Here is an 11,802-nt window from a genome sequence, read left to right on the forward strand (position 1 = left end):
CTAAATTTAGTCTTCAACAACTGAAATGTATGCTCAATTGGGTTAAAATCCAGTGACTGACTTGGCCATTCAAGAATATTCTATTTCTTTACTTTATTAAAGTCATGGGGTGCTTGGACTGTATGTTTTGGGTCATCTTCCATCTTTATTATTAAATGCTGCCCAATCAATGTGACTACTTTTAGCTGGACTTAAGCAGACAAGTATGTCTCTGAACACATTCAGCTGCTTCAGTCCTGTGTCACATATTCAGTAAACACTACCAGTGCCACTGGCAGCCATGCACGCCCAAACCATCACACTGCCTCTGCCATGTTTTACAGATGATGTGGTATGCTTTGGATCATGAGTCGTTCCACCCTTCTCCATACTTTTTTCTTGCCATCATTCTGGTAGAGGTTGATCTTGGTTTTATCTGTCCAAAGAATGTTTTTCCAAAATTTAGCTGGCTTTTACTAGATGTTTTTTTTTTTTTTTTTTGTTAAGTCCATTCTAGCCTTTCTATTCTTGAGGCTTATGAGTGGCTTGCACCTTGCAGTGAACCCTCTGTATTAGGGCTGTTCGATATGACAATATGAAAACATCTATCATTTCATATTATACGCTATCATTTGTTCTGTGGTGTCGCAAAATAAATTTTACGTCAATATTTTTCATCGTTTTGATGGTCACTGTAGTGGCTGTATTAATTTCTTAATTTTCTTTTTTCTGTTATGTTCTCTTTGACCGCATGTTGTCTGTTCACAGTAAAATTTTCAAAATGCAAACACTACGTCTCAAATCAATTCCAGGCCTTTTATCTGCTTAATTGGTAATGACATCATCATTTTAATATGGATACCCTAAATTAAAGCTGAGTCTGCACATCATGTCCATGATATAATTTTGATTGGAATATGTTTCAGTAAACGGGCAACAAAATAAAACTTGTTAGGGTCCAAATACACACTGACCTAATTGCAGGCCTTTGCTACTCTAATTGAGTGCTCAAAGCACTTTTATACAACAGATCTCATTTACCCATTCACAGGCACAGATTAATACAAGCACTTTTTCTGTCCAACATTCGCACACAGTCATAGTCGGATAAACTCATTGGGAGCTCTAGATTAGAGCACCTGGGAACTGAATCACCAACTTGACCAACAATCATCAAATGCTAATCTACAAGATACAAAAGGTTCAGTTTTCTGTGTAATGGGTAGACAATAGTAAGATGGTCTGAGTCTACAGTTTGTTTGTTTGTTTTAATGAACAGATAACAGAAACCTTACGGATGTATTGTAATGCATAGGTGTCTATCTGTGTTTGAATTCATTTCAGGTTCCTCTTCCATCAGTTCCTCAAGCTCATGCTACGCGCTCACATTTTGTGAGGAAAAAACAAGACCTGCAAACACTATACAAAAGATGTTGTGTGCTTGCCCTTGTCTTCAGCATCAACGTTTCTCATACCGAGAGGAGATTCACGAGCAAAACTAGCACAAGATGGCCTTATTGGGAAGATCTCCTTTACATCTGACTGGTCTGAAGCACAACTTAGAGAAGAAATAGCAGCAATCTTCAGAAGAACATTTGCACTGTCAACTGGCCAGACATTCCCTTTTGAGTATTTGAGTACAATTAGAGGATGTAAACGACTAATGAAACCAAATGTTTCTAGCAGTTTTCTTTGGGGTGGCCAAGAAGTTGGCTCGATTTGTTCCACCACCTGCCTCTATATAATGGCAGGGATACAAAAACCTGCACAGGTAAACATTTTATATTGCAGTGCAGAAATATTTGTCTAAAAAGTGAGTCTGTTCCCTTAACATAATTTTATTAATTGTATTAATTAATATTGCAGTTTCAGCAGGTGTAAACAGTTTTTAGTGCAGCCATGTGCCTCTGTGTTACCAGTGATTTGGTGCAACTGTATTTGATTTTATGTAGAACATGCTTTCTTTTCCCTCAGGAGGAACCAGAAGAGCTGTCTGACAGTGACTTTGAAAGTCCAGTCTGCCGGAGAAGACGAGGTATGTGATGTGAATGAAAACCTAGTGAGGTTCTAAGCTCGATGACCAGTTAGATTTTGTTACTGCAGTGCGTAATAATTCCTGGGGGGTTTGTTTGATGAGAGCATCGTTAATTTGTCCGATTGGGGCGATCGTGGCTCAAGAGTTGGGAGTTTGCCTTGTAATCGGAAGGTTGCCGGTTCGAGCCCCGGCTTGGACAGTCTCGGTCGTTGTGTCCTTGGGCAAGACACTTCACCTACCACCTACTGGTGTTGGCCAGAAGGGCCGATGGCGCGATATGGCAGCCTCACTTCTGTCAGTCTGCCCCAGGGCAGCTGTGGCTACAACTGTAGCCTCCACGTGTGTGTGAATGGGTGGATGACTGGGTGTGTAAAGCGCTTTGGGGTCCTTAGGGGGGACTAGTAAAAGCGCTATACAAATACAGGCCATTTACCATTTTAATGTTTACGAATTATCACAGGTGATTACAGCCAAGGAGGAATATGTGCCCAACTTTCACTTAAACTAATATAAGGATATATAAAGGCTGTTAACATTATGAAGCAAGTCATGCTGACCTTCTTTCCTTTGTTCAGTGCATCATGCGTTGTCTACAACACCAGGTGAAAGTGAGGCCAAGCATCAGGAAACAGAGAGCTGCATTCAAGAGAGTGAAAATGAGGGACAGGCAGAGGGACAGCAGATGTTTCCATATAATGTGGCAGAATTTGTGTAAGCTGTTGTCTAGGGGTTAAAGAAATCCTTCATTTTAGATGTTGTTTAGGATATTGTTTTGATGCAAGTTTCCAATTTGCATGTTTGGGGTTTTTTTGCTGAATGACTGCAACTTTAGGATTTACATTTAATTTTTTTTTTTTTTTTAATGATGTAGTGTGAGAAATTCTTCAAGGCTGACATGTTTTATGATTTCTAATATCTCTTATCTACTTAGCCCTATTTTTCTGGAGGAAGATGAAGCTCTTGAAGAGGCAATTCAGCGTAGCCTCCTAGAAGAGTCTGATAGACAGAGTGAAGTTCATATTTCAAGGTAAGATTTGAAAGTAACCTTTGATAATTGAATATTTTATTTGCATCTTTACTTGCATCATTTTTTTGCAGTTACACAATTACAAAGGTAATTGCTCATTTCTGACTAATTTAATATGGACTATCACAACATAATTATATGTTGTAACTCTGTGCACTTGAGTCAAATGTACAGCAAATTTCCATTTTTCCCCAAGATCTGTTTGTCATTGTCCCTTTTTTATATAGGTCTTTTAAGAAGCTCAGCAAAGAAGAAATTGAAGGTCTTCTTAGAGCTCATAGTGAGAAAGTCATTACACCAGGAACAAGACAACTCCATATCAGTCGAGCCAATGTGTGGTCGACTGCTTTGCGTCAGTTCAAGAGACCCAAGTTTGCAGAAAGCTGTGAGATGCTTTATGTCACATTTGCAAGCGATGAACATGATACAGAGGAAGATGCTGCTGACCTTGGGGGGCCAAGGCGGGAGTTTTTCCGTTTACTGGTGAAGGCCATCTTTCAGGACAGTGGTGCTTTTGAAGGTAATAGGATTTCACAGTCAAACTAACTAACTTACTTACTTACTCAAGGCCTAAAGGCTTGTTGACGACACTCGTTTTTATAATGTTACAAACGCAACAACCACCTGATCTGAACATTGTTTGACAGAACATTAACAAGTTAATAAATGACTACAGATAATAAATCTGTTATGTTCTGTGTGTCTGAAACAGTAAAAAAAAAAAAAAAGTAATACATTTTTGTCTGTCAATCTCAAGATATCAGTTTGGGGTCTGTACAGAATATACTTTTTTGTGTGTTATTTTTCAGCTACACCAAATGGATGCACACTGAAATTTAACATCCTACACTTGCAAAATGGAGTATATCGAACCATTGGCAGGATGTTGTCCACGATAATAGTGCAAGGTGGAGAAGCACCTGCCTTTCTCTCTCCACATGTAGTAGACTACATTGTGTCAGGAGACATTCTTCAAGTACACCTAACACCGGATGATATAGGTGACCCTGAGTTAAGAGAGAATCTGAAAAAGGTGAATTGCAATATTATAACAAGAATATTGTAATATTTCCTATATTCACAAGTCTTCTGGTCTTCTTTTATAATATATAATAAATACACTTTTGGTTATTAGAGGCAATTCCATGTATTATATTTTCAATTTGTTTCCTTTTTGTTAAAAAAAAATATTGGTGAAATACAGCCAAATAAACCAAAACAAAAACGTTTCGAGTCCAATTAAAATGAACCATCTGCAGTATTTGTGTACACTGGTAAAAAACAAACATTTAAAGTGTTTTTCTTAAATATTTAGGTTGTAAATGCAACAACTCAACATGACTTGGAGGAAGCAGTCAGCTGCTGCGACTCATGGCGATATCAAGTTGAAGGTCTTCCACTCACAGTCACCATGGCCAATAAAGATCTGTTTGTGAAAAATGCAGCTCTATACCTTGCAGTTCTGCAACGGCAAAGCTGTTTCGATCAACTAACTGATGGCTTGTCCTACTATGGAGTGAGAGTTATATTTTTTCTGTATCAATTGGTCATTATTTTATAATCATTTAGAGTGAGCTACTTTTTATATTTAAAACTGGAATTTAACCATTATTTAAACTTTTCTGTCTAGATTTTATCACTCCTGAGAGAGAACCCCAGTTTGCGTGTTCTGCTTGACCTATCGGGGGGAGGACAAAGATCTGACAGCCAGTTTAATTGCTGGGGTTCTCAGGCCAAGCTATTCTGTCCTTGGGAGCAACAGAAGAGTTAGAGAGGAGCTGATGGTGGTCAAATTTCGGGAATTTCTCCAGTGTGTCGAAAGTAAGCAGAAATTCACATAATGTAGTCTGGCCATGAAACAATTCAGGACACTAAAGTAAAACTTTGTCTTTTTATGTCACATGCGCGCACACAAAACAGGAATAAAGATGTATGATAGCTTACAACTGACAAGCAAGGCAAAGACAGAACCTCTGTATTTTTTATAAAAACATTAGCCATCATTTAGTTGTTAGCTCAAGCTTTAACTATTTTAATGTCCCCAGGTTAACGGTGGTTTTTCTTTGTTTTTAGATGAAGAGCTGAGAGACTCACTTGGAGAAAGGACTCTTACCAAGGATGAAGAGGCATTTGTGAAGGCTTTGAGGCCTGGTCACATCTTGGCTTTTGCCACCGGGAGCAGCAAGGTTCCAGCCATAGGTTTTCAACCAGCTCCTAAAATAACATTCATTCACGATGAAAGCAAACATCTCCCGATTGCACACACATGTGCAAATGAGCTTCAGCTTTTTGTGAATGAAACAACAATGGCTGATGATGATGCTTTTCATTACTGCTTCTTAGTAGCACTCATGAATGGAGCTTTATTCAGCACCATCTAAACATGTTCCAAAAAAAGTGAAATTAAAATGGTGGGTTTGTTAACTCTAATCCTGTTCATTAATTGTAGTTTCAAGTAACTTTGCTTCATACAAGATAGTTGAAATAAATTCTGACTGCATTTAATGTTGAAATGTAATAATTTTCAAAGCTTCAATAGATTTATAAAAATGCTAACTCTGTATTTTCAACGACAAATCAATAAAGTCACTGGTGTAATACAATTTTATTAAGCTTTTCTTTTTTAAACAAGGACACTTCAAAACAGTTTATGCACAGAGTATACTAAACATGCTTTGTAGAACAAGCCAGGATTACTTAGACATCTAACAGCAACATTTATTAAGACTATTGCAACTTTACAATGATTAAAACAATACTGTAGATAATCTTGTGAATTGATTTAAAGACTGACTGTTCCGTGTTGATAATTTTCACTGTTATACTGTATTACAGTGTGAATTTGATCTTTACTTCAATCTGAATAACTGGTTTTACCCATAAACTAAAAGTGGTTGTAGCCTTCTGAATAGCCTATGAGTCACTGTCAGTCATTAACTCTGAGTCCTTATGTGGCAGGAGGCATCACTGCTAGAGGGGAGGGGCTTCTGCAGTAGTACAAAAACTGCATTTGCTGTACAGCATTTAAGAATATTAAGTGTCATCACTCTTTAGAACATCGCTGGTATCCTGTGGTTGAGGTCACACATTTACAAGTTTGTTAAAAATATACTGCTGTGTTCGTTGAAACAATGTTTTACCATTATTGTTGTCTTCTTCAAAAGGGTGAATGCTTGTATATAGCTCTTGTAAATCGCTGTCATTTAATGGGACAAACCTACTTTCAGAGTTTGACAAGGAGGGTATGGAGACCTCTGCTGTAGAAAGTTCTGGGTTGTGACGATGAGACACATGAGTTCCGCAGGCAAAAAGCTGGATGGGAGTTCTATTACCTTCAGTGGAAACAGAGTGATTGTTATATCCAGCTTTGAATTCATTCAAAGTGCGGTTGATTCGTGGTAGAAACACATAATGAAGGCAAAATAGGTCTGTTGCATTTTCTAAGTCTAGGATACCAAGTGATTCCAATTCATAAAATATAGGTGCATAAATGCGGCTACAGTTGTTGTTTAAGTCTCGGTTGAAACGCTCAATCCTCTGGTTGTGCACAGAACTTCCCATTAAGACAGAGCTTTCACCCCTGCTTGCTCGCATGTCCTCCCAAACCTGAGCATTCTCTCCTCCGTGATCAGTCCTGATATGCAGGGGTCTGCCAAATTGTCCAACAGCTGCAGTAAAGAGGGCTTTCACAGTCTCAGCTCGATTATTGCTGGAGCACTGAAGAAACATCAACATCCTGCTGTATCCATCTATTGCACCATGAACAACAAACTTCCAACGAATCAGTTTGTGATTTCCATCTATGTGCCATATGAAATTTGGATGAGGCACAGAATATACTCGCCGAGCAACTGCAGTTCTTCTCCTGGATAGAACACCAGCCGAGTCCACCCTCCGCAGTGACTTTCTTACGCGCCATCTTTGAACCACTATGTTTTTGGAACGCAGATGACCCATCAGCATCACTTCTCCAACATTTGGATGTTCAGTTTTTATTTGGGACACTATCTGATCTAACTCATGGTCACTGATTACATTGAATTTTGACTCTGAGATATTATAGTCTTGCAGTAACTTATACAGAGTGGGCCTGGAGATGGAAAGGATAGATGCAGCTTCAGTAAAAGATGTTTTCAGGGAAAGAACATTTTCCAATTCCTCTTTGGAAATCTGAAGCCTTCCTTGGTAACCATCCTAGAACACGGCACAGAAAATCTCAATGAGCACAATTCTATAACAAAAGATGGGTAATTTGAGGCAATTGTACTGTGACAGATTAGCTAGAGTAATATTTTATCAATAGTTTTAAAATATGAAAGTGAGCAATCAAAAGACACTTCACAGCAAAAACAGTAATAAAATATGACGTAAAACTTGTGAATGTTGTTGGTCACTGCTAGTGATGGACCCCTAAGAAGATGAAATGTATGTAGAATCAGAATCATTACTTTGACAGGATTTAATTTAAGGTGACATATTACACCAAAGAAAAAACAAAAATTAGTCAGCTAAATGATATGTGTAAGAAGGCCTACCGAGCAGTATGGTATCCCAGTGGAGACGGCAGGTCTACTTGGTCCAGGTGCATTGCTGGATTCCTAAGGAAACATTTACATCAAGAACGACTGTTACCTACCTACCAAATAAATAAATAGAGTTGTATGATGTTCGATCTCTGTCTGCTGCCTACCAAATGAAATAATTGAGGACTAGCTAAGTAATTTAGCTTTGCTAGTTTTGCTAACACTGCTATCAACCCGTCCAAAATGCTATACAATAAACTTACCAAGTGCTGCGGCGTTTGTGAGGTCGAGGGTGCATTACCGCTGAATCGTTGGATGGCCGACAAAACAGCTCTTCCAATGTTTTCAGCTAAATCGCTGGACATGCTGGTAGGGAATAGTCGAAGCAGCTCATGGCAGTCAAAAGTGACCGTAAGAGGAGCGCAAACACAGAACCTGACCGCGACCGGCACACTTTAGCGCGGGAGGTTTTCTTGAAGCTTTTATTTTGGTATTTCCGTTGACCCGTACAATAAATTTGCATATTAGCTAAATATTTAGTTTCACGTAACATTTAGATTTAACATTTAACATTTAGATTTATATATAACATTTAGATTTAACATTTAACATTTAGATTTATATATAACATTTAGATTTAACATTTAACATTTAGATTTATATATAACATTTAGATTTAACATTTAACATTTAGATTTATATATAACATTTAGATTTAACATTTAACATTTAGATTTATATATAACATTTAGATTTAACATTTAACATTTAGATTTATATATAACATTTAGATTTAACATTTAACATTTAGATTTATATATAATATTTACATTTAACATTTAACATTTACATTTAAATATAATATTTACATTTAACATTTAGCATTTAGATTTAACATTTAAAATCCTGTTTTAAATATGAAAAGTTACAAATATTATACTAAATGTTGTAAAAAATGACTCGAAAAAACATGTTTTTGTAAGATTTAGAGCTAAATGTGGAAAAATGTTGCTGTTAATTTCGGCATGTTTCAGTTTACAAACGGCGCCCCATAGAGCAGGTTCCCCTAATTTGACTTAGTTTAATTATTGCAGGACATTACAAATGTTGTTATTAAAAAAACATTTATGTGTGAAGATAAGAGCTGCCATACCCATCACACACACATGCACACCTACACACGCGCGCGCGCGCACACACAGTGGTCTTACCAGAGTAAAGGGTGTATTGAGGACTGTGATGAAGATATCAGCCACCGCCAGGTTTAGGATAAATAAACTGGTGGCGGACAAGGTGCGCTTTTTTTTGACCACCACGTGACACACCAGGGTGTTCCCGAACAGGGAGATCACGATTATGAGGGAATAGGCTGCCACAAGCAGCGCCTTGATGCCCCTGTCCTGAGACTCTCCGCCGCTGCTGGCCAGAGAGCGCCAGCCCTCCAGCAGACCCTCATCAAAGTCCAGGAGAAACAATCCGGAACTCGCGTTCCCTCTCTGTCCCGAAACGTTCATGAAACGCTCCGCGAAAGAAAGTATCTCCTCTCCCGAAAGTGAAGAGTCGTTAGTTCTGTGTCCCGCTGCTGCCCGGCTCATCCAGAGGACCACGGAGAGCCAAACACATACTGCTGTCATTTTTATTATTATTATTATTATTATTATTAACAGTGTAATTATCGCATCCCCCTGCCTGTAGTTTTAATGAGAGAATGAGAGGTTTGCAGCTGCTTCTCTGTCATTCGTGTCACTGGAGTAAAGGAGAGAGGCTGAAGCGTGGGCAACAAGTTGTGTGAAGCGACTCAGCAGCAGGAGAGGCTGCTGTTTATAAAGCTTCAGACTGTCGCGTGTGTGTCTGTGTGTAGCAGAGAGAGAGGGAGGGAGAGAGACTCCTTCCTTCTGTGCTTTTATTGATTCGTTCTTAGTGAGATGTTTACCTGCAGGGTGATGCAGGGTGAAGCTGGCTGATTTGCAAGTCCAAGGCTGCTTCGGGTCTCCATGCGTGCCAAATTAAACCGCCTGGTGGTTTATAATTGAATTGTTTTGGCAACAGACATTTAAGCTGATGGCCTGTAAACGTATCGACCATTTAGAGCATTCTGTTAAATACTTGGAAATTCGTAATTTAAACCCCAGTGTGTTCTTAGATGATATTAAAGGACTTTGCTTTTTTTACTTGTATAAGCTTTTTTCGAAGATTTTTCAGGTATATGTTGCCAGTCAAGGTCAGTGAAGTCACCAAATATGGTTCCTTGTTCATTTAGGGCAGGGGTGTCCAAACTCCGGCTCGCGGGCAGTCCATTTTTAATTGGCCCGCAAGTAATTTTATAAATAGAATAGACTATAGCCCGCACTTCAACTTTTGCTTGAGTGTATTGCACTTCTCAGTTTTAACACCAGGGGGAGCTGTTGTTAATCAAGGCAGTTGCTCCACCAAAAAGGTCAATCACAGAAGAAATTTACCCCCAAGTTACTAAACATGGCAGAACCAAAGAAGCGAAAGGTAGAAAGTGAGTGCAGAAAATTTCAGACACGGTGGGAGAGTGAATATTTCGTCAAAGAATTCAAGGGGAAGTGTGTCTGTTTGATCTGCACTGAAACTATGGCAATTATCAAAGAGTATAATGTACGACGTCATATGAAACCAAACAAGAGGCCTATGCATCCTACACTGCACTCAGAAAAATTATGGTTCTTAAATGGTTCTTCAGATGTCTTCATGGTTCTTTGGTTTGGTTCGACCTTTAAAGGTGCCCCAACCATTTCTTGATGGTTCTTTGGGGCACCTTTAAAGGTTCTTCGATGAACCACGGAAAGAAATGGTTCTTCAAAGAACCATTGTTTGAAAGGTTCTTTCTGGCACCAAAAAAGGTTCCTCTATGGCATCAGTCTAAAGAACCACTTTTGGTTCCAGTTGGCACTTTTATTTTTCTGAGTGTGGCGCTGAGCGAGAGCAGAAATTAAAGCAAAGGGTAGCTCTCCTGCATGGTCAGCAACAGTATTTTTTTCGTGCTCAAATTGTCCAGGAAAAGGCTCCAATAGCATGAGGTCTCCCAACTCATCGCAAGACATAGCAAGCCTTTTTCAGATGGAGACCTCATAAAACACGGCCTCGTTAAAGTCACCAAAATAATGTGCCCGGAAAAAGTGCAGGACGCACTGCATGAAGACTCGTCAGCCAACATTAAACTGCAACTGTCTGATAAAGCTGTGCTTTTGATTTTTACTCCATCGCATGAGATGAGAGCAACGATGCCACAGACACCGCACAGCTGCTAATTTTTTGCGGGGAGTGGACGAGAGCACGAGCGCTTTAGGTGAGTAAAAAATATATTCCACAGTACCCGTGGGTTAATAAGCATGCATGTGCAGGTACACATGCTTCAAATATCTATAATGCGCATCAATTCTGTCACTACCCTGCTTTTGCGCACCACTTTCTTATAAGCGTTTTTCTTGTTAACACCGCTGTGCACAGCGCACGCAGTCAGCTGATCTCATCTGATGAAGATCTGCTCCTTGATCAAGTGACATTTGTCCGGATTTTTAGCAGAGTGGCGTCGGATCAGCACCGCAGCTGGATGGCCCGATTTACATACCCAGCGCAGCTGATACTCACCAGAATAATTTACTAAAATTATATGGACTCCTGTTATTAAGTCCAGTTCAGTCTGTTAATGTTGATAATCGTTTCAAACGGACGTTAATAGATGTTTTGCTAAGCCTAATAACTTAAATAACAAACTTGAAATGTATCACTTTTAAGGGATTTTTCTAACTTTAATACAGTAAAGTTAAGGTTATACAGTGGGGCAAAAAAGTATTTAGTCAGCCACCGATTGTGCAAGTTCCCCCACTTAAAATGATGACAGAGGTCAGTAATTTGCACCAGAGGTACACTTCAACTGTGAGAGACAGAATGTGAAAAAAAAAAAAAATCCATGAATCCACATGGTAGGATTTGTAAAGAATTTATTCGTAAATCAGGGTGGAAAATAAGTATTTGGTCAATAACAAAAATACAACTCAATACTTTGTAACATAACCTTTGTTGGCAATAACAGAGGTCAAACGTTTACTATAGGTCTTTACCAGGTTTGCACACACAGTAGCTGGTATTTTGGCCCATTCCTCCATGCAGATCTTCTCGAGAGCAGTGATGTTTTGGGGCTGTCGCCGAGCAACACGGACTTTCAACTCCCGCCACAGATTTTCTATGGGGTTGAGGTCTGGAGACTGGCT

At 39.0% G+C, this 11,802-nt stretch overlaps 3 protein-coding genes across 3 annotated transcripts in view; 1 reads left to right on the forward strand and 2 right to left on the reverse strand.

Moving 5' to 3' along the window:
- gpr83 (G protein-coupled receptor 83) overlaps positions 1-9,198 on the reverse strand; it is a 45,658-nt gene extending 36,460 nt beyond the window's left edge. Inside the window, exon 1 of the mRNA XM_085408588.1 lies at positions 8,776-9,198. Coding sequence (XP_085264714.1) covers positions 8,776-9,198 — 423 coding nt within the window. The remainder of the gene's footprint in view (positions 1-8,775) is intronic.
- On the forward strand, positions 1,263-5,924 carry LOC146668077 (uncharacterized). Its single transcript, XM_085408340.1, has 8 exons — positions 1,263-1,750; positions 1,954-2,014; positions 2,590-2,725; positions 2,946-3,041; positions 3,269-3,561; positions 3,851-4,042; positions 5,115-5,227; positions 5,877-5,924. Exons 1-8 carry the CDS (start codon positions 1,643-1,645, stop codon positions 5,922-5,924), a joined length of 1,047 nt encoding a protein of 348 aa, XP_085264466.1. The 5' UTR covers positions 1,263-1,642.
- LOC146668078 (uncharacterized) lies at positions 5,632-8,058 on the reverse strand. The gene is made up of 3 exons (XM_085409869.1): positions 7,828-8,058; positions 7,577-7,639; positions 5,632-7,235 (listed from the first exon to the last, which is right to left on the reverse strand). Exons 1-3 carry the CDS (start codon positions 7,927-7,929, stop codon positions 6,123-6,125), a joined length of 1,278 nt encoding a protein of 425 aa, XP_085265995.1. The 5' UTR covers positions 7,930-8,058; the 3' UTR covers positions 5,632-6,122.
- Positions 9,199-11,802: the final 2,604 nt, after the last annotated feature.

This window comes from Rhamphochromis longiceps, linkage group LG6 (assembly GCF_057381845.1).
Source record: "Rhamphochromis longiceps isolate RC_006_pf linkage group LG6, R_longiceps_female_GT1.1, whole genome shotgun sequence".
NCBI lineage: Eukaryota > Metazoa > Chordata > Actinopteri > Cichliformes > Cichlidae > Rhamphochromis > Rhamphochromis longiceps.

Coding starts and splice junctions, on each gene's coding strand:
- LOC146668077 (XM_085408340.1), top strand. CDS start 1,643: ATGAAACCAAATGTTTCTAGCAGTTTTCTTTGGGGTGGCCAAGAAGTT. Junction 1,751..1,953: donor GGATACAAAAACCTGCACAG/GTAAACATTTTA, acceptor CTTTTCCCTCAG/GAGGAACCAGAAGAGCTGTC. Junction 3,562..3,850: donor GGACAGTGGTGCTTTTGAAG/GTAATAGGATTT, acceptor GTTATTTTTCAG/CTACACCAAATGGATGCACA.
- LOC146668078 (XM_085409869.1), bottom strand. CDS start 7,929: ATGTCCAGCGATTTAGCTGAAAACATTGGAAGAGCTGTTTTGTCGGCC. Junction 7,640..7,827: donor CACAAACGCCGCAGCACTTG/GTAAGTTTATTG, acceptor ATGTTTCCTTAG/GAATCCAGCAATGCACCTGG. Junction 7,236..7,576: donor CTGGGATACCATACTGCTCG/GTAGGCCTTCTT, acceptor GCCGTGTTCTAG/GATGGTTACCAAGGAAGGCT.